The following is a 21,848-nucleotide window of genomic DNA, read 5'->3' as shown; positions in this document are numbered from 1 at the left end:
CTAAATTGAATTCCTTGGCTCCCGCATTACTTAATCTAGTCTAATAACTAATTTGTCCACAAAATTATTCATTAAACCCATCTTAATATGCTGGTGGAAGAATTCCATTTTCCAGGTAGTCAATGAAAAGTCATAACCTTGCCAGCCGACTGTTGCGTTTTCTCACGCTTTGGAGCGGGTTCATCGTGTGCAGTCCTCTCGAATGACTGTCGATTGGACTTCGGAGTGAAATGATGGAGCCATATTTCATCCATTGTCGCATATCGATGCAAAATCTCGGGTTTATTACGCTTGATCATTTTTGATCAAAAGTGAGCTCGCGCGGCACCCACTTTGCTTTGCTATGTCTGGTATTTCATTCAGTTTCAATTTACGTTCATTCAAAATCATTTTGTGGATTTTTTTAATGTTTTCGTCGGTAACAACCTCTTTTGGGCGTCCTCCGCGTTCACCGTCTTCGGTGCTCATTTCGCCATCTCTAAACTTAACATACCAATCCTTGATGGTTGATTTTCCTGGGACAGTGTCCGAAAACTCGGCATCAAACCAAGTTTTTGCTTCAACTGTATTTTTCCCTTCAAAAAAGCAATATATTATCAACGCACGAAATTCCTTTTCCATTTTTTTCACAATAACAAGATTTCCTTCACTCAAAATGCTATAATTCACAAACTAATGATCCGACAGCTGTAAAATTTATACACGCATCTTTTTAGGTTTAGGGCTAACTAAAAAATATGGATTAATTATTAATTTTAGTAGCGCCATCTATGTGTGAGGCCGGGGACTTTTCAATTGACCTGTTACAATGTTATCATACATAAAAATAGTCTGAAGAATATTTGTAGTCTAGTGTAATTACTTTCTATAAATTGAGTTAGCATGCTAAAATGTATAGTAATAAATAAAGCCGTCTTGGTTGGCGCGGTGGTAATGCGCACCTATTGTTGCGCAAAATCTGACAAGGGCATTAACCAGGCCGGATAAAACCGGTTGTCTTCTGGGATGATTTCTAAGTTGGTCACTGGCCAATCCGTAGGCTTAATGACGTGAACCATGGTTCGGAGCCCACATTAAACAGAAGCTCCAGTCGTATAAATGATACACTAAAATATAACAAGAAAAAAACGTTGCATCTATTTTTAATATTTTTAGTGGTAATTACTGTTCCTAAAAACCGTAAAAGTAAAGATGTATTTTTACTAAACAATGTGTATGAATAAATAAACAGAGGATACTGTTTTTTAACTTATGAAGCAGGGTAATCATAATTTTTTTTATCTCTTAGAACTTCAACAATCTGCCCGAGGGCAATAAGTATCATAATATGATTTCCCTTATACAATATAACTCTGCTAACATGTAGTTAGAAGATTGCTTCATTAAGTGATGCTGTATAATCTATATGCTTATAATCTAAATCTTATTCTAGATACTATTCTAACTTATTCTAAACTCTTACCTAACTTATTCTAAAAACTATTCTAACTTATTCTTGAGATTATTATATCTCACTCTATGTGTCTGTTAATCAATTCAAAGGTAGTTTACGTTTAAGCCTACGCACTTCACTGTCGTCGCACACATTCAACTGTTTGGCGAGTGCATTGGGATGCACTAATAGTCTTTCAGAGTACTTCCCACTAACACTCCGAATCACACTCGTTATGGGTTCTAAGGGGATATCGCGCTGAATCAGTTTGTCGGACACGTAATATGGGGCATCTACGATGACTTACAACACTTTATTCTGGAACCTCTGGAGGATATCTATATTAGATTTGCTAATAGTACCCCACAGTTCAATACCATAGGTCCAAATTGGCCTAAGTATTGATTTATACAACAAAATCTTGTTATATAAGGATAATTTACGCCCTATCAGCCAAAACATTTGATTTAGTTTAAGTTTAATGTTAAACTTGGATCAAAATGCATTCCCAGATATTTACACCTGAATATATTGGATGGAGGTCAGTGTATTCGTCACCCTGTTTCACAATAAAATGTTTGTCTGTGAGGTATGATTTGAGTAATTGAAAGTTCGTATGGGGCAAAAGCTTTTTCAATTTAACATGCAGTCCAATGTGCCACACCTTATCGAAGGCTTGAGATATATCGAGAAATACAGCGGAGCAATATTTTTTATCATTTAGGTTTTCATTAATTTTGTTGACTAACCTATGTATTTGCTCTGTTGTTCCGTGTTTATTACGGAAGTCAACTTGATGGTCTGGAATAATATTTCCCCCTTCTATGATTATTCGGAATCTTTTAATGAACAGTTTTTCAGTAATTTTAGAGATCACAGGTAAGAGGTTTATAGAACGATAAGAGGATAAGTCTTATGATTTTTTTCCTGGTTTAAGAATCATGATGATTTGAGCCACTTTCCAAGTGCTAGGAAAGTAATTAAACCTTGACATATCATAGGTTTTTATTTCATGCACTTTTCTGAGAGTCCTTTTAGGATTCATTCAGTAATGATGTCAAAACCATGGGATTTTTATCATTAATTTCTTTAACTATTGTTTGTTTTAGTTCCTTAACAGTAATTTTCTCATGTGGCAAATCCATCTGAAATGTAATCAGATATAAAATTATCAATATATACAAAACATATAATTACTATTTAGCTAGGATCGCTTTAAACGTTATAAACACTCTGAACCCGATTGTTCATCAATTATAATTTCAAGGATCCTTTGCAATTTTCTCACGATTTCGTGCGGTCGGAGAAAAAATCGGTTTTATTCTTCGAAAGTGAAATTTCTTCGTCTCGCGATCGTGAATCACCTGCGCCTAGGTGAGCAGCGCGATTAAAACCGACCTATTATAATATTTTTTACCGTTTATTTTGTTTTTCGCGTCTCCTCACGACACACACGTACGCAGATTGTCTGGTTTCGATGCCAGGATGATGGTATCTCCTTAGCGTTCGTTATCTGTTTCGTTTTTATTGTCGGCGTTGTATAACAATCGTAACCGACTGATTCAGATTAGCGAGTATTTCCTTGTTGGGTTCTCGACGTCGCTGGCAGATGGAGCAATAAGGCCTCGTGGTGTTTTTAGATAAGAACAAAGGCCGTTGATGGGATTGGTGATGTCAAAAAACGAAAGCTCATTTTCTCATCGCATTTTCTCATGGAAAATTGTTAAATAACAACAAAAATATTTGATATAGGGTTGGAAAAAAGTCGATTTTACGGGATAAAATCGTACATTAACCTTAATCGATCTTTTTTCTTTATTTTATTTGTCATCATTGTATTAATTTCTTAGTTATTCTGGTGTAATGGAAATTGTAGTTAAAGACATATTTGCGTCGTTTGTTTGTGATTTTCACTCCGAATTTATTCATAAAAATTATATATATAATCTTAAAATATGACTATTATTAAAATCAGTGATATATAGTCCGTTCAATAAAACTGTGAACTGACGGCATTTAAATTGATGACGTCAAAACGTCGCAATATTGCCAATCGTCAATTTTGAGTTTTAATTCATTTTGGCTTTGATTTATAACAAAATTCTAATATAAATAAAATAATGAGACAAAAATGTTATAAGATATAATTTATTTTAACATTATAGATGTACTAATGCATATATTTTCGAAGGACTACAATTAATTATACAGTTATAATAGTTTGTAGGTTAGGGTTGTGTCCACACCACGTATGAAGAAGAATTCTAGCGCGTTTTCTTATGTAGTGGTATACTCTGCAGACCTAATCTACCTAATTAAAAATTATATATCCAAGTATTGTATTTTACTTCCATTAGAGAGCCTTTTTACTTTTACGTTTAGATCTTGTTTCCTTCAATACAATGTATCCTTGTAAAGTCATTTTGATATTAGTATATTTCTCTTTAGTTTCTCCTATTACTACCTGTATACTTCTTTCTTGATACGACTATATTTAATTACTGCATTCTCCCTAATGCATTTGCCATATGTGCAAAACAGTTTCTGCCCTCATATCTATGCATATAAATCTGTCACACTCTATATAAATGATTTCCTGTAGTTATCCTCTATGATTTTCTATAGTTATCATTTATTAATTATATACTCACCTTTAGTTGTTTCCACTCTCATCATCCTGTCGTGAAAATTATCAGCATTTAATCATAATCCCACATCCAGAAAGTTTTATTCAAGTGAGTAACTAAGCTATATAACAAATATATCTGTAATAAATATTATAACTAATAAAACCTAATCATTGTTTTTCCAACGTTTACCTTTTTTCATCGACTTTTGTTGTCTTAACACTATTTTCATTATCATCTTGTCACGAATGACCCAATATCCAATTCTGAAATATCCATGTTTCATCTATGTCTCATCTATGATCTCATCATCCATGTCTGGAAGTTCCATTAGACCTCTTCGTGTGGTATTTTTACATCATTTAAATCCTATATTATACAATAGTGTATGAGAGGACTTTCTACATCCCTCAAAGAGCTGCATATTTCTAAGCTTTCTCTAGACACTTTCCAAACTAACAGTTTCCTCTGAAATTTTTTCCATCCTTCTGGCGATCAATTACTTCTCTTGCTACTCCGTGCCTCTGCTAACACGTTCTAACCTCATTAGTATAATTTCTTGCCTTTTTGCACCCATTGTTAGGAAGGAAAAAATACTACGCCTTCAGAAATTATCCAAGAGTTACCTGATTTAAATTAATTGAAAATGTTTGAGAGTTTGAGCTATATTTTCGTGCAATAAGTCTTCAGCTCATTGTCTTCGAACTTTTTAGCCCTCCCGGCTATTATTCTTGGCCTCCAGAAATTACACAATTGCTCATAACGAAATCTAACTACGATCTCTATCAAATATTAAAAGAAGAAAATGTTAACGCCAAACAGAAATATTTTGAAACCCCGTTTGAACAAAATCAGAGCTGGTTCTGCTTCAAGCAGTAATACAACCGCAAGAAGCCTAATATGGTACTTGATATTGCAGTATTAATAATCCTATAATATAGATCTTAAATATATTACGGATTTGGTGTACGGTATCGCGTTTTAAACATCACAATTACGGCATTATAAGATTTGGTAGCCATAAAAGGCGCTTTAAAATCATCCATTCTCAATTTCTATTATTAAGCGATACATCGACGGCAAAAACCGCATCGAAATTATTGGTTTTGCCTGTCCTGATATCGCAATATATATTATACCGTATCTATATAAACGTCATGATTATATAGGAAGCTGTTTGATTTCGATCTTCCAGCAGTGGTGTAACTGAAGAGGTATAACTTACTTTTACGATGGTTAAAGTCGATATTAAATTGTTTTTATATCGAATCTAACGATGGTTTGAAGCCATCTTGTGTCTGTGATTTATTACTTTCTTGCAATACCTTTCACTAATAGAAAATTCTATTTTGGCTTGGTAAGGCCAAAAGGGAGATTTAACTGATAATTTTTAACATGCTCGAATCACTGTGAGTATTTTATTCGTCTGATTTTAGTAAGTACCAAATGCTTTCACTGGCAGTATAAACCACTTTGTTGTTTTTTATTGTTTTGGGTTAAACTAAGCTCGTTGATGACAAAAACAATGATTTTGGGCATCCAAATAAGACTCCCTCGTTTTTTTTTTGGAAGAATTTAACATTCTTTTTCCAACTAGGATTCATCTGGACTGGAGATACTGTTTAATTTGGGCTCCGAACAACGGTCCTCGGCATTAAGCCTACCGACTGGCGAGTTACCAACTTAGAAATCATCCCAGAAGACATCCGGTCTTACCCATCCTAGTTACTGGCGTGACTGGAATAGTTATTCCTTGTCGGATTTTCCACTGTTGCCTATAAAGACATTTACAATTACAAACACAAACATAAAGTACATCCAGGACCCAGCGGGATTCGAACCCGCGACTATCGAAACAGCAGGAGGATCATCCTATCGCCTTAAACACTTATTGTGAAGAACCAAATCTTGAAAAGAAATTTGAAATTAATAACAGCCTGACACATAGATGGCGCTACTATAATTAAATCCGTATGTTTTTAATTAGCCTTAACTCTCAAAGTCATTCGGATCATTAGTTTGTGAATTATAGCATTTTGAGTGAAGTAACTTTTGTTATTGTGAAAAAAATTGATAAAAAGGAATTTCGCGTTGAGTTGAAGCAAAAACTTGGCTTAATGCCGAGTTTCCGGACACTGCCTCAGGAAAATCAACCATCAAGGATTGGTATACTAAGTTTAGACGTGGTGAAATGAGCATCGAAGACAGTGAACACAGTGGACGCCCAAACAAAGTTGTCACAGACAAAAACATTAAAAAATCCACAAAATAATTTTGAATGACCGTAAATTGAAATTGAATGAAATAACAGACACTCTAAAGATATCAACTGAACGTGTACATCATATCAGTCACGAATATTTGGGTATTAGGCTCTGTGCAAAGTGGGTGCCGCGCGAGCTCACTTTTGACCAAAAACAAAGACGAGTTGATGATTTGGAGCAGTATTTGAAGATGATCAAGCGTAATAAACCCGAGTTTTTGTGTCGATATGTGACAATGGATGAAACATGGCTCCATCATTTCATACCGAAGTCCAATCGACAGTCATCCGAGTGGACTGAGACGATGAACCCGCTCCAAAGCATGGCGTCTGTATTTTGGAATGCGCATGGAATAATCTTCATTGACTACCTTGAAAAAGAAACGCGTTATTGGGCCGTTTGAAGGACGAAATCGCCGAAAAACGGCCGCATTTGATGAAAAAGAAAGTGCTGCTTCACCGTGTCACACGTCAGTCAAAAACGATGGCAAAAATCAATGAATTGGGCTTCGAATTTCCTCCTCATCCACCGTATTCTCCAGATCTGGCCACAGCGACTATTTTCTGTTCTCAGATCTCAAAAGTTTGATCGCTGGGAAGAAAATTTCGTCAAATGAAATTTTGAAACTGAGGCCTATTTTGAAGCAAAGGACAAATCGTACTACAAAAATGGTATCGAGGGTCACTATAATCAATGTATCACCCTTGAAGGGAACTATGTTGAATAAAAAAACTAATTTTGCAAAAAAAATTTGTTTTACTATGGTAGACCGGAGACTTTTCAATTAACCTGTTATATTGATCTACAATCGCGAATTTTTTAATATTATGTTGATTGATATTGAATCTTACCGTTAGAGTTCAATTAAATTATACAGTTATAAGCAAAAAACACCTTTTGTTCCACACAATGTATAATGTAAATTCACTCAATTTTGTTATGCCTATAATCAGCCTTCTTGCTTTGCGCAAGATTTTCCTCTCTTCTGAAGGAATATATTCCTCTGATAAGTTCATCCCAGGTTCGTTTAGGTCGCCGTTCAATTTGTCTCCTCTCCGTTCTTGCCTCACATATTCTCTGTACCTGTTTTGTGTATTCTATGCGCTCTAACTGACAGCTGTAATCCCAAATCAAATGTCTTCTTTCTTTGTATTCTTCATTGTATTTCATCTGTACTACTTCTACCTTAATTTTATGTTTCCTTGACAATACCATGTCTCGCAACCGAATGTTAGGGTTTATCTGTAAATTGCTTTGAACATTTCAATGTACAGATTCATAGTTTTTCCAACTCTGGCATTCATAACCAACTCCTAGCTTCTATAGCTTTCGATTTCTATATCGAGATATTTAATTGCATTGATTTGTCCTATTTTTACATCAATTTAATCACCATAGCTGTCATAATGGCTATAATAAAAATTAAAAAAAACAGTTAAATAACCAATAGAGTAAATTTATTACTACTATTCTCTTGATGGCCAAGACCCAATCTGCCCAATGGGCAATAAGTATTTAATGAGATTTATATTATACAATAACATGTAGCAGATAACATGATGTAGCTTCCATATTTTACTATTTTATGGATCTATTAATCAGGTCAGATGGTAGTAAACGTTTTCAAAGGAACAAAATTTCTAATCACAATATTCATTGCCGTTCACGTGTTAATCACTATCCGAGTTTCTAGTCTGTAACGTAAGTTACCTTCTGCCAGCTTGCCTCATTTTCTAATACTGTGAAAAAAATATTTGATACTTTGGTTTTCTTCTTCGTTTTTTTTTATTTTTTTGTTTTTTTTTAACATGTAAAGTAAAAGTAACAAGTAAAGCAAAAGAAACAATACAACAGGTAAAACTATAATAAATGAATTATTGCAATAGGTTTTATTTTTTGTATAAAATACTCTACACTATTTTCCATCCTTTCTTTCATACTCCTCTAACAGAGAATAAAAAGTAAAATGCACCAAACCTTTGCACTGTGTGGCAATTTTTCTTTTATAATTTTTTTAATAAAACTATGCTTTATCACTGCAAATTGTATAAATTAGCATCTATAAAAACATTTTTCGGAGCAAGCTTTTTGAATCTAGTCTTTTCTGGATACTTCCAAAAGCCCATTTCCATTTATTAACCTTATCTACATTTTCAAAATTTAGTCTTACAAAGCATGGCACATCTTTGACATCACTATTAGCAAATCTAATATAGATTTACTCCAGAGATTTCAGAATAAAACGTTTCGAGTTATCGTCGATGCGCCATATTACGTGTCCAACAAACTGATTCAGCGTGATATCCCCATAGAACACATAACATGTAGTAGATCACTTACTGAAGTGATCTACTACATGTCAGGATAGTTATATTATATAACTGAAATTATATAATAATACTTATTGTACACGGGCAGATTGTTGACGTTCCAGGAGATTAATTAAAAAATCTTTGACATCGCAATTATTAAACGCAAACCACGTAACCGAAACTGCATTTGTTTGATTGTTATATGTTATATATGTTATATACATCTTTAACGTGAATTCAAACAAAACTGAGTCTGCCATTCGCAAAACTGTCAAATTTGTATTTTTAATACATGTCAGCTTTCTAATGAAATCTAATGCAAATCAATCGGGTTTTTATATCACGAGATACAATTTATTAAAACCATCTATTAGAAAATAATGGAATTCTTTTAATTAGATTTAATATATAAACCCAATTAGAAATTTTAATATAATATCTAAACCATATTTTTCATAGACAAGTCAAGTTTAAGAAATAGTTTTCATAATCTATCATAATAGTATTTAAAATATTATTAATTATCATACTAGGATGAGTTGTTGAGATAATAGATATTTAATATTCGTATTAAAGGGGGTTCATTGTACTAATACTGTTATTAATAACTCTATTAATATAAGGATTTTTTGACTTTTTTAGAGATGCATTACCTCACATTTTCGGTCGTCGTTTTGATGACTTGCCATATCATATCTGAGGCTTATACCGTTAACTACAGACCATTGGGTAAATATCTGAATTTTCCTACTGATTATTCTTTAAGATATACTCATGTAATATTTTTCTTCATTTTAGATAGAAGAGACACAAATGCTGATCAAATGGTACACAATATCCTTCAATGGGTTCAGAATGTATATGCTCAGAATAGCAGAAGAGGTAAATATTGATTCAATTATTTCATCATTTCGTAATTCAACTGTTACTAGGGAAGGAAAGTTATTTTTTAACACACAGGAGATGCACGAAATAATATAAACACCTGACATGCATCCATTCAATCAAATCATCAAATCATCCGTGCAATTCTTCGCTGGATAGATTCGTAGAGTATCTAAATAGTTTCTAACGAAATATTGTCCTATTTTGCACCAAAATATCCGCCAATTGCTTCAATCATGTTGGAGATGGAATTCTACTCCTCACTTTATGCTTTAATACCATTTTCCCCATAATGGTTAAACTGTCTTGAGGTCTCGCGATTGTGCTGACCAGGGAAGATGTTTAATGGGATTCTGATGCTTCTTAAGCTAAAGCTGAACATTTCTGACTAGATGTATAGACGCATTCTAATCTTGGAATATTGCAACGTTTGGCAATATTGACGATATTCATTCGCAATAGGTCTGGAAAAGTAGGAAGCCTGATCGTAGACTTCATTTAGTGTGTTTCATAAGAGTTTAGGTTTTATGATCGCTACACTACTTTTTTCACCGCTTAGCGTTGGCTTCATTATGAAGCGTTCCGCAGTGGCAGCCCATCCATGAATGTTAGCCCCTGTACTGTTTGTCAAAACTATTGAATTCTGCTGTCACTTTCACTTGCCGTGAATGGTTCAGTCTATGACAAAGAAAGACCTCATGAGCCAGAAATGTTCAAAGACAATAAATTACCAGTCTTGTTGGGTAAAACCCCAGTCAAACTCTCAAAGAATGTCATTTGGAGCTGTTTCAACATTACTGTTTTATTGCATGCGAGCTTGTGCGTAATATTCATGGTCATAACATCTTGGTCAGCATATGGTAGAATCAACAAGAAATAGCGTATTACGAGCTGCTAAAACCGAATAAAACTGTTAATAAAATGTTAAGGGACCAGTAAAGCAAATAACAGACGTAAAATCGTTATCATGGCAATATGATTTCGTTGATACAAGCATATAAAATGCTGAAGAAATGCAAAAATGGATCGATGATTGATCGTTTCCAAACCAACATGGTTCTTTCAACATCGCCAGGTTGCCAGGATGATAGAAAAAATTGTAGAAATTCATGGAAAATATTTTGATTTACCAACTTTCATCCACAAGTGCCTTTTTTAAAGTTAAAAAATGATTAGAATACATGCAAGCACCTAATACTTGTAAGTATTAATAAATTCGTCAGTTCGATAAGCTTCCGGAATGCCTTAATGTTGGTCGAATAATTACGCTTAAAAAACCTGACAAACCCGCAGAACAGGTTGGATCTTGCAGGAATATATCGCTGCTATCTGCGATATCAAAATAATTTGAGAAACTGCTGTTAAAACGTAGTTAACCATAAATATACCAGATCTCCAGTTTGGATTTCGAAATCACCACTCGATAATCGACCAAGTGCTCAGAGTAATAGCTGTTGTTGAAAATTCATTAATAGAAAGAAGTTCATCACATATTTTCGAAAGAGAAATTGTCTCGAAAAATGTATCGAGTCTTGCACGAAGAGGCATTCTCAACACTTAAACCTATTTCGGCTGTAGTTCCACAGGGTAGTGTCATGGTCCACTCTGCTCTATACTGCTGATATCCCAACAACACAAGAAACAGTACTTGGAACATTTACCGACGACAGAGCTATCATGGCAAAAGATGTATCTCTGTCTACGGCTGTAGAAAAAGTATAAGTAGCGCTTAACAAGACCTACAAATAGACTATAGATTGGTAAATACAGCTTAATAGCTCTAAATTTCTCTATGTTAACTTTGCGTTGCAGCGAAATGACCAAAACCTATATTACTTGACGGATATCTGCAAGAAGAATCAGCTAAATACCTCGGAATACATCTGGATGGTAGGTTAAATTGGAAACATCATGTTAGACAAAGAGCAGAGCAGATTATTGACCTAAAATCAAAGATGATGCTTTATCAGTCAATCATAAAGTCAATTTGGAGTTAAAGGATGCAAATACGGGGTTACAGTAAAACATCACTAAAACATCAAACCAACTAATAATCCGACGCACCCAAAACGAAGTTCTGCGACTACTTAATAATGCTTATCGTCACGTAACCAACGAAGAGCTGCACGATGAGCTCGTTGAAATCAAGTGGATATACGAAGGGATCCAAGATTTTGCCTTAAAGCACGAAATAAAGTTGCTAAATCACAGCTACTGGACAACACGCAAGAATTCGGATGATTGACCAAACCACACGAAAGTGTTTAGTTTATAAGTGTATTCTTTAATTTGAACTTTAGCTTAAGTAGTTTAGTGTTAATCCCGTACTCGCCTTGCTTGTATATTAAGGCAAGTACAACAGAACAGCAATAATACATTAATTTGTAAGATTGTACTAAGCATCTAATATAAGATGTAATTATTAAAAAAAGATGTAAAAAGTTCGATTAGCACTGATATTTGATCTTGTGATAAACAAGTAAATCATATTATATGATCGAAAAACATTATACATCATCAAAACGTCAATATTTGAGTATTACGAGACCTAGTCTTGAATTCTAATCCAATAAAAAGTTCAACTGTTAGGTTTGAAGGAAAATGATGCGAAATTCAGCGAGCCCGAACAGAATGGATGTTACGTTTTGCGCGATGAAATGATATTGCACAACGGTATGGTCATAAAGCTTCATTACAAATACAACGTTATAAATGCGTAATTTGACTCGATTTCTATTTGAGAAAACGGAACAATGAGAAAAAATAAATAAAAATTTCGTCTCTGTAACTGGTAATTCGTCAAGCCCATTTGGCATGGAGTTCGCACTATAACAGCACTTGTTGGGGACATGATGATGAATACATCAGTTATATTTGTCAGGGTGGTGCGACGAAATGTTTAATAATGTGATTATGATCATGGCGTTAATTTTATGCGCTCGTATGATTTTCCACACTTTTCCCGCTAACACTGATACTGAAATGTACTCAGTCTAATGAAAATAAATAACACTAATAAGACAAAACAGTATGCAGCATCATTGACAGTCTTAAAGAGTTTACTAGGAAATTTACAACATTTTAATAGGGGTTAATAACATATAATGTTAAGGGTCATTATCATAAATATCCTATCAATTGATGAAAGAATGAATATTATACAAATGAGGCTATAAAGACTTTGCGAATAAATAAGTCCATATCACATTTATACATATTTGTATATTTATATATAGTCTATTCAAATTTATTTCGTACATACATCATCTAAACGTGACGTCAAAAGGTCGAAATGTTGCCGCATCAACTCTGAGTTTTAGTTCAGTGAGGCTTTGATATACAACAAAATTCTAATCCAAATAAAATATTTGAACAAAAGTGTTATCAAATATAATTTATTTTAACATTATAGTACATCTAAAAACTACAGTTAATTATAAGCCACAATACTTTATAGGTTATAGTTAAAACCTCTTGTCACTATTGCTTTCAAGAATGTTGTATACGTCTGACAACCGACCGGGCGACTTTCACAGGCTCATTCGTTTACGCGTTCGAACTAATCAGACAGCATTGTGTCTTTTTTTAACTAGAATGAAATGAAAAGCAAAACATTATCTTATTCTGAAACGAATTTACAAATTGCAACAAGCAATACATTAAATTAATAATCAATTAATGACGTATGTACAACTTTGAATAGACTATACACACATGTATATATCTAAAACTATAGCTAATCGATTATTTTTACTGTGTTTGTATTCAAGTGATGAAAATATGTCAAATTCTGTTGATATTCTCTCTGCAGTTCAGTGCTTGTCCACATAGTAGTAGATGCAATTATGCAAAAACTTTTTAAAAACGGATATGGCATTCAATATAATGCTACCAATCCCTTGACTGATGACAGCGCTATATTTTCTGTTACAAATATTGAAGCTTGTAGCATTGTTCATGATATAGTTCAGACTACAGAACCACATAGTTAGGGAATCTTAATGAATGAAAGACCAAAGTATGGACAACCGACAGATCACCTACTGTTGTAAATCTTAACAGTATCCATTTAGAGCATGAGCAGGAGTTCAAGTATTTGGAATCAGTAATACAGAAGAAGAAATCGGAGTCTACACTGCTATGGCTGACACAATAAGCCAAATCAACCAAACTGCAGGAGTTTTTGCCTCTCTAAGGCATTTAATAACTTAATAACGTTCGCGTCAATTTCCAAGAAAGCAAAATTTTACCAACAGATTGATGAACAATAATTTTCAATTACTAATCTGATAGGTTTAAAGATAGATTTTAACGAGTGAATTGTTTTAAATTTCAGTTCGTCAAGGAACCCTTCGTGAATATCTTCCTCCAGCCAATACGGAGAAGCCTCGACCCTTCCAAACCGGATATCCTCCCTCGGGATTTAGTCCAGAGCCGCCGTTCCCCTTCCCTACCAGCCCGGTCACAGGAGGCGTGATTCTTCCCACAAGCCTATCGCCTATAGGTATTGATGGAGAAGCTGTCATACAAACGGACAGTCCTCTTGGCGGCGGTGGCTTGCCTGGATACCCCAGCATTCATCCGCAAGTGCCTTTCTACACCGGAGGTCCGGACATCTTGCATCAGCTACCGGGAGCATTTCCCACTCATCCCTCAACGGGAGCTGACGAAGGAGTAACCTTGGACAGTCTACAACCTGGACAGTTTCCCTCTCAACAACCCGGCATCAACGAGGTCACCTCTGGACCACTAGGACCTGAAGGTATTATTTTATATAAATAACACATGGGCGGAAAAGTCCAGGGCCTAACACATGCCTAGATGCTGCTAGTTTTATTACATCACCGCATTTTCCGTTACTACTAACCCTCGAAAGAAAACTGTTAAAATTTCATGATATTCTCCAAACTTGCCGAAAAAGCTCCGTGCCGAACATTCATGCCTCCATCAAGCTGCCCGCGTCGCAGTAACAATCCAGTAGGCATTAATAAAAGGTCGAAAATCTTGAGCCATCTTGTTAGATGTCTACTTTCGATCAAGTATGGCACCACGGGCTAATATTCTAAGCGAAACAGCTTGCTCTACCGAATGACCTTATATCCCTGATAGATTCATACTTGGACGGTAGGTCCTTTCAAGCGAGGATCGGTGACACAGTCTCCTCTCATAAACAGACTTCCGCAAGATGGTCCACAAGTCCAAGCCCTATTCAACCTTTATATGGCTGATTTCCCACTCCACAAACTTTCCCACACAGCCTTTTATGCACATGATACCGCTTTTTTACAACCGGTTATTGTCCCGACGCTATTCATAACAGACTCCAAGTCCAGCTGAACCAAGCGATAGTGTACAAATGGCTACAATGGTACAAATGGCGCTGGCAACTACAGATAAACCTGAACAAAACTCAGGCTATTCTGTTCCACCGCAAGAAGAAGTTCCGCGCCTATCGCCTCCAAATTGATAAAGCCCCCATCCCCTGGATCCAAAATGTTTCATACCTCAGTTACAACATGCTATTTGCAAAAGAAATGGCGTATACAGCCTACTATTTCCACTCCCCTGCAAAAAAAGTAAACTCCCAATCCCCCAGAAAGCGACACTGTATAAAATGCTATTCCGTCCAGTCTGCCTCAACGGAGCACAGGTGTGGTACAGGTATGTCTCTGAGAGTCAACTTGAACTACTACCAAGTGTTCCAATCCAATAAAGTCCGCGCGTTACTCAGCCATCCTGTTCGTGAAGAATTTCATGAACGTGCTCAGTGTAAGGTTCTCCATAGGAACCTTCGAACACGACAACATCTTGATTAAATCCCTATCCATCCACAAACCTCGGTAGTAAACCAACTACGACAATCCTAGTCCTAACCCAGGGTCTCTGTCGCCCGCAAAACATTCATACCCCGAACCCGAACCGAAATCAGCAGACCATTTGGTTCTAGCTGGAAAAAGAAAAAAATCATGATATTCTACTTATAAGTTTGTGAGTTATTTTCAAATGCACCAAAAACAATTACGTGTTTTAATTTTACACTGCTTCTTGATGGAAAAATGATGAAAAAATACCATTCAAACGAAGCAATGGCTTGAAAAGTCTTATAAGGACACCGCTCCATCAAAAACAACAATAAAACGTTGGTTTGCTGACTTCAAACGTGGTCCTAGAGACACCGATGACAACGCAGTGGACGCCCAAATAAAGTGATAACACTAAAAACATAAGAAAAACATATAAAGTCGTTTTGAATGAACGAAAAGTGAAGTTACATGAGTTAAATAACATTGTACAAGTATCAAAGGACATATTGGTTTTATATTGAATGAGCAGTTGGCTATGAGAAAACTGTTCAAAGTAAGTGCTTACTGTTGACCAAAACCAAAAACGTGTTGATGATTCTGGGCAGTGTTTGGTCATGTTTAGATCGGAATTGTTGCGTGGATATTTGACAATAGATGAAACATGGATTGTCATCCGAGTGGACAGCAACTGTCAACCAAACTGTCATCCAAAGCCCCGAAAGCTCAACAATCGGCTGAAAAAGTTATGGCCTCGGTATTTTGGGATATGCGTGGTGTAACATTCATCGACTGTCTTGAGAATGGAATTATCATCAACAGCGAATATTATATAGAATTATTGGAACGTTTGAAGGCCGAAATTACAAAAAACGACCGCATATGGCAAATAAAAGAGTTTGTTTCATCAAGACAACGCTCCATGTCACAAGTCAATTAAAACAATGACAAAACTACATGAATTAAACTTAAAATTACTACCACATCCACCGTATTCGCCAGATTTGGCTCCCAGCGACTACTGGCTGTTCGCAAACCCCAAAAAAATGTTCACCGGTAAGAGGTTATCACTGAATCTGAGGCCTAATTTTAGGCAAAAGCTAAATCGTTCTACAAAAGTGGTATTGATATGTTAGAGCGGCGCTGGAATGATTGTGTGGCTCTTGATGGAGATTACGTTGATGAATAAAAACAATTTTGAACAAAAAATGACGGAATCTTTCAGTCCATGTGTTAAACACTATTAACTTGATGACCTGGTATACATAGAACATTCGTATCACCTACATGTGTCCTGTAAATTTTCTCCGATCCTTTGTCAATTGTCCATGAATCAAAACTCCTCTGCAGCAGCATCGGCAGGTGTTTTATCAGGTCTGATGACAATATAATGACAGTATGATTCAATAGCATCCGATCTATTGCTATTTTGAACACTTTAAGTAAATTGTTGTCCTATTGAAGAAACGTTCTTGGGTAATAGTTCGTTTCACTGTTGGATTATGAGCACATCTACCAATGTCCGCATCCGGATGTAACAGCGCTTCTAGTAGTTCAAGATCTTGTTAACTTATTATGAAAACAATAATATAACAGGACAATTGAAAAGTCCCCGGCTTGACACATAGATGGCGCTACTAGAATTAAATCCGTATGTTTTTTAGTTAGCACTAACTCTCAAAAAATGCGTGTATAAATTTGACAGCTGTCGGATCATTAGTTTGTGAATTATAACATTTTAAGTGAAGCAACTTTTGTTATTGTGAAAAAAATGGATAAAAAGGAATTTCGCGTTTTGATAAAATATTGCTTTTTGAAGGGAAAAAATACAGTTGAAGCGAAAACTTGTCTTGATGCCGAGTTTCGGGACACTGCCCCAGGAACATCAAGGATTGGTATGCTATGTTTAGACGTGATGAAATGAGTACGCAAGTGAAGTGAAGTGAAGACGCTGAACGCGGTGACGCCCAAAAGAAGTTGTTACCGACGAAAACATTAAAAAAATCCACAAAATGATTTTGAATTATAAACGTATAATAATTTGAAAGTAAATTGAAATTGAATGAAATATCAGACACTCTAAAGATATCAACTGAACGTGTACATTATATCATCCACGAATATTTGGGTATGAGAAAGCTATGTGTAAAGTGGGTGCCGCACGAGCTCACTTTTGACCAAAAACAACGACTAATTGATGATTCGGAGCAGTGTTTGAAGATGATCAAGCGTAATAAACCCGAGTTTTTGCATCGATATGTGACAATGGATAAAACGTGGCTCTATCATTTCACTTTTCAATTGACCTGTTATCTACATAAAATAACAGTTTTCCATTTGGCTTATTTAGTTATTCAGTGTATAGATACGCTTATCGTGGAACGCTCAAAATTGCATTTTCGACGATTTTATTACTTTTATTGTTTGATGATATAAATTAATAAAAAAAATATATAGATAGATTAACAAAAATCGTTATTAAATAATAATACAATATTAATTTGTTTTTTTTTATTAGCCGGACATATACCAACCGATCAACCTCAACCAGGAATTGGAGGAATTGCACCAGGAGGGCCAACCGGATCACAACCAGACATATCAATTCATCCAGAGTTACCATCAGGACAACCAGTGTCGCCCGGTAAAGTACCAGTGCTTACACAAGATCGTTTTGGTCCCACCGATTCTGAGGGACCTAGCAGTGGCGGCGCCCCTGGACAACAAGGAACAACAGGTTCGGAAGGACCACCAGGTACCGGTGGAGCACCAGCTGCTGAATCTACTCCTGGCCAACCTGGCGCACCAAGCTCACAAGGATTTCCAGGTATAACTGGAACAACAGGTCTACCGGGAGCACCAGGTTCGGAGGGATCTCTCGCTGGAGCACCAGGTTCGGAAGGAACACCAGGCATACCCGGAGCACCAGGTTTGGATGGAACGTCAGGTGTATTAGGAACACCGAGTTCTGATTTAACACCAGGTTTTCCTGGAGCGCCAGGAACAGGAGGCTTGCCAAGTTCACCAGGTTCTGGCCTGACCCCAGATTTCCCTAATGCACCCGGCTCAGGAGTACAAGGGGTTCCTGGAGCACCCGATACTGGATCAACTCCTAGTCATCCTGGAGCACCAGGTACAGAAGGACTACAACCTGGAGCCCCAGGATCTGAGGGAAGTTCAGGTTTGCCAGGAGCACCAGGTTCTGAATTGACTCCAGGTTCAGAAGGATCACACCCAGTGGCGCCAGGCTCAGAAGGAACTTCAGGAATACCTGGAGCACCTGGTTCTGAAGGATCACAACCTGGATCCGCAGGCTCTGAAGGAAGTTCAGGTTTGCCAGGAGCACCAGGTTCGGCATTGACTCCAGGTTTAGAAGGATCACACCCAGGAGTACCAGGCTCAGAAGGCGGTTCAGGAATACCTGGGGCACCAGGTTCTGAAGGATCACAACCTGTAGCACCAGGCTCTGAAGGAACACAATCTGGATCCCCAGATTCTGAAGGAAGTTCAGGTTTACCAGGAGCACCAGGTTCAGAAGGATTACACCCAGGAGCGCCAGGCTCAGAAGGAGCTTCAGGAATACCTGGAGCACCAGACTCTGAAGGAAGTTCAGGTTTACCAGGAGCACCAGGTTCGACATTTACTCCAGACTCAGAAGAAACACACCCAGGAGCGCCAGGCTCAGAAGGCGGTTTAGGAATACCAGGGGCAACAGGTTCGGAAGTGACGCCGGGTTCAGAAGGATCGCAACCTGGAGCTCCAGATTCTGAAGGAAGTTCAGGTGCACCAAAAGCGCCAGGTTCTGAATTGACTCCAGGCTCAGAAGGATTACATCCCGGATCCCCAGGCTCAGAAGGCGGCTCAGGTACCCCTGAAGGACCCGGTTTGGAATTGGCTCCAGGTTTTCCAGGAGCACCAGGTTCGGAAGCATTTCCAGATACAGATTCAGGTGACTCTCCAAGCTCAGGTGGATCCCCAAGCTCACCAGGCGCACCAGGTTTAGAATTAGCTCCACGTCTTCCTGAAATACCAAGTTTGGAAGGATCTCCAGGCGTGTCAGGAACACCAGGTACAGAAGGCTTTCCAAGTGTAACAGGAACATCAGATTCGGAATTGACCCCAGGCTCAGAAGGATCTCATCCTGGAGCGCCAGGTTCAGAAACAGCTTCAGGTGTACCCGGAGCACCAGGTTCAGAATCGACTCCCGGAGCACCAAGTTCGGAAGGATCTCCAGGCTTAGAATCGACCGCTGGGTCCCCTGCAGGACCTGGTTCCGAGGGGTCTTCGGACTTACCTGGAGCACCAGGTACAGAAGGTATTCCAAATGTATCTGGTTCACCGGACCAACCTACAGGACCTAGTTCAGGTGTTTTTCCAGATATTTCTGGTGCGCCAGGCTTGGAAGGATCTCCAGATGACTCTGAAAAACCAAGCTCAGGAAAACCGGATTCAAAAGGAGAATCGGTTATTCCCGGAAGTCCAGGATCGGAAGGAGCTTCAGATACCACCGGAAAGCCAGGATTAGGAGGAACCGTTGACGCTACTGGAACGCCTGGTTCGGAAGGAGCAGCTGATAAACCTGAGGCACCAGGTTCGGATGCATCAACAGGTGGACCTAAAGGCCCAGGTTCGGAGGGAGAAGCAGGAACCCCGGAAGCACCAGGTTCGCAAGGACAAGAAGGTACTCCTGGAGCAACGGAATCGGAGAGACCATCAGGAAACCACGGAGCACCCGGATCGGAAGGAGAGTCAGGTGCCCCTGGAGCACCAGAGTTGGAGGAAACACCAGAATCTGAAATACCCCTTCCAGGAGCAAGTCCTCCAGGAATCGGTGGAGATTTTAATCCCGACGAAGTTCCCGAATCTGAATTGCGACCAATTATCCCAACTGAACGAGCCCCAGTTCCGTCCGTTACCACACTGGCGCCAGAAAGCGACACCGTGTTCGAATCACGTCTGGGCGACACCGAAACCATGGCACCTCCAACTGGACAGGACAACGTGATTCCCGGAAAGAGCCAAGGTGACGACGACGACGATTCGAAACACCCGCCGCACATCCATTCGCTGGACGTCGTCTGTGGTAAAGAGATGATGACGATCACTATCGAATTCAATCGAGAATTTAATGGCATCATTTACTCCAAGGGCCACTATAACAATCCGGAATGTCGGTACGTGCAAATGAACTCGGGCGAGACGAAATACACATTCATGGTCAACTTAAACATGTGCGGGACGGAATTCATCAATGCCTTAGACACTCAGAACCAGTCGTACTTAGAGAACGTGCTGGTACTCCAGAACGAGGCGGGCATCCAGGAAGAATGGGACACGGTAAGGTCCGTGCGCTGTCTCTGGGAAGGCAACCTGAAAGAGAAACTGAGCGTGGCTTTCACCATAGGAATGCTCACCCAAGAAATCGTCACCTTCAGCGGAGATACCGCCATGGCTAAACTGGATGTCGTCTTAGGCCGAGGTCCGTTCGGTGAGCCAGCGAACGGCTTGGTGAAGATAGGGGAACAGATGACGCTGGTGGTTTCAGTCAGCGGAGACACAGGATTCGACGTACAAGTAAAAGAATGTAAAGCCATTGATACCGTGAGCAAGGCCTCCGTAGCCCTCACAGATGATGACGGGTGCGTACTGAAACCCAAGCTTTTCGGAGCTTTCCAAAAGACCAGAGAGACCAGATCCACCGGAGCTTCGATCATCGCGTACGCCTACTTCAACGCGTTTAAATTTCCCGACGAAATGGATCTTACCATCGAATGTAACGTTGAACTCTGCAAGGCAAACTGCGACATGTGCACCAAGAGCCAGAAACTGGAACCCTTAAAGAGACGCCGTAGAAACGCACCAAACAACGAGACACTGAGCGAAGGTACTCTGATGGGTAGACGTTTGAGAGTAATCCTGCCCGAAGACGTCAACGAACGTACCATCTTAGAACTGACCGCCAAGGATCACATCTGCATGTCCACTCAAAGCTTCTTGTTCGGTTCCGCAGCACTGATATCCCTGGCCCTCGTCAGTACGATCTTCAGCATATTCATATGGCTCAAAAGGCGAACAAAGCCTTATATGCAGTAATAAATGTATATTTAAAAATATCCACGCTGCCACTATTAGTTACCAGATTTTATTAGTTTAAGATAAAGATACAAAATGAGTCCTATTGTATAAAATTCGTAAATTAATTTTAAGATTTTCATTTAAAAACGATGTACAGTTTCTTGTAAATAAATAGTATTTATATTTTTAATCGTATTTTGTATGCTTCGAATATCTTCCATACCATCATCCTAATATATAACAAAAACAATGCCAAAATATACCCCAATGCAAATAAAAAGAAATATAGTAAAACTCTCTATATAGATATAAATATGAAATGACCAAATAAAGCAACCAAATAAACAGAGAAATTTATCTTAAGAAAATTAAAGCAAAGATGAAAAAACAATGTTTGTATGAAATGTAAAAATGTTAAATCAAAGACAATTTTCTATATAACAACACATAGT

The 21,848-nt window shown here is 37.9% G+C and overlaps 1 protein-coding gene across 1 annotated transcript in view; it reads left to right on the top strand.

The window, feature by feature from the left end:
* Positions 1-21,586, top strand: part of LOC143200669 (uncharacterized) — a 67,070-nt gene extending 45,484 nt beyond the window's left edge. Inside the window, exons 2-5 of the mRNA XM_076411220.1 lie at positions 9,278-9,364; positions 9,434-9,517; positions 13,857-14,282; positions 17,840-21,586. Coding sequence (XP_076267335.1) covers positions 9,280-9,364; positions 9,434-9,517; positions 13,857-14,282; positions 17,840-21,414 — 4,170 coding nt within the window. The 5' untranslated portion in view covers positions 9,278-9,279 and the 3' untranslated portion in view covers positions 21,415-21,586. The remainder of the gene's footprint in view (positions 1-9,277; positions 9,365-9,433; positions 9,518-13,856; positions 14,283-17,839) is intronic.
* Positions 21,587-21,848: the final 262 nt, after the last annotated feature.

This window comes from Rhynchophorus ferrugineus, unplaced genomic scaffold (genome assembly GCF_030347505.1).
Source record: "Rhynchophorus ferrugineus isolate W39M unplaced genomic scaffold, kcgeb_rfMv2 rfM8, whole genome shotgun sequence".
Lineage (NCBI taxonomy): Eukaryota > Metazoa > Arthropoda > Insecta > Coleoptera > Curculionidae > Rhynchophorus > Rhynchophorus ferrugineus.
This window is presented reverse-complemented; position numbering and strand designations above follow the sequence as displayed.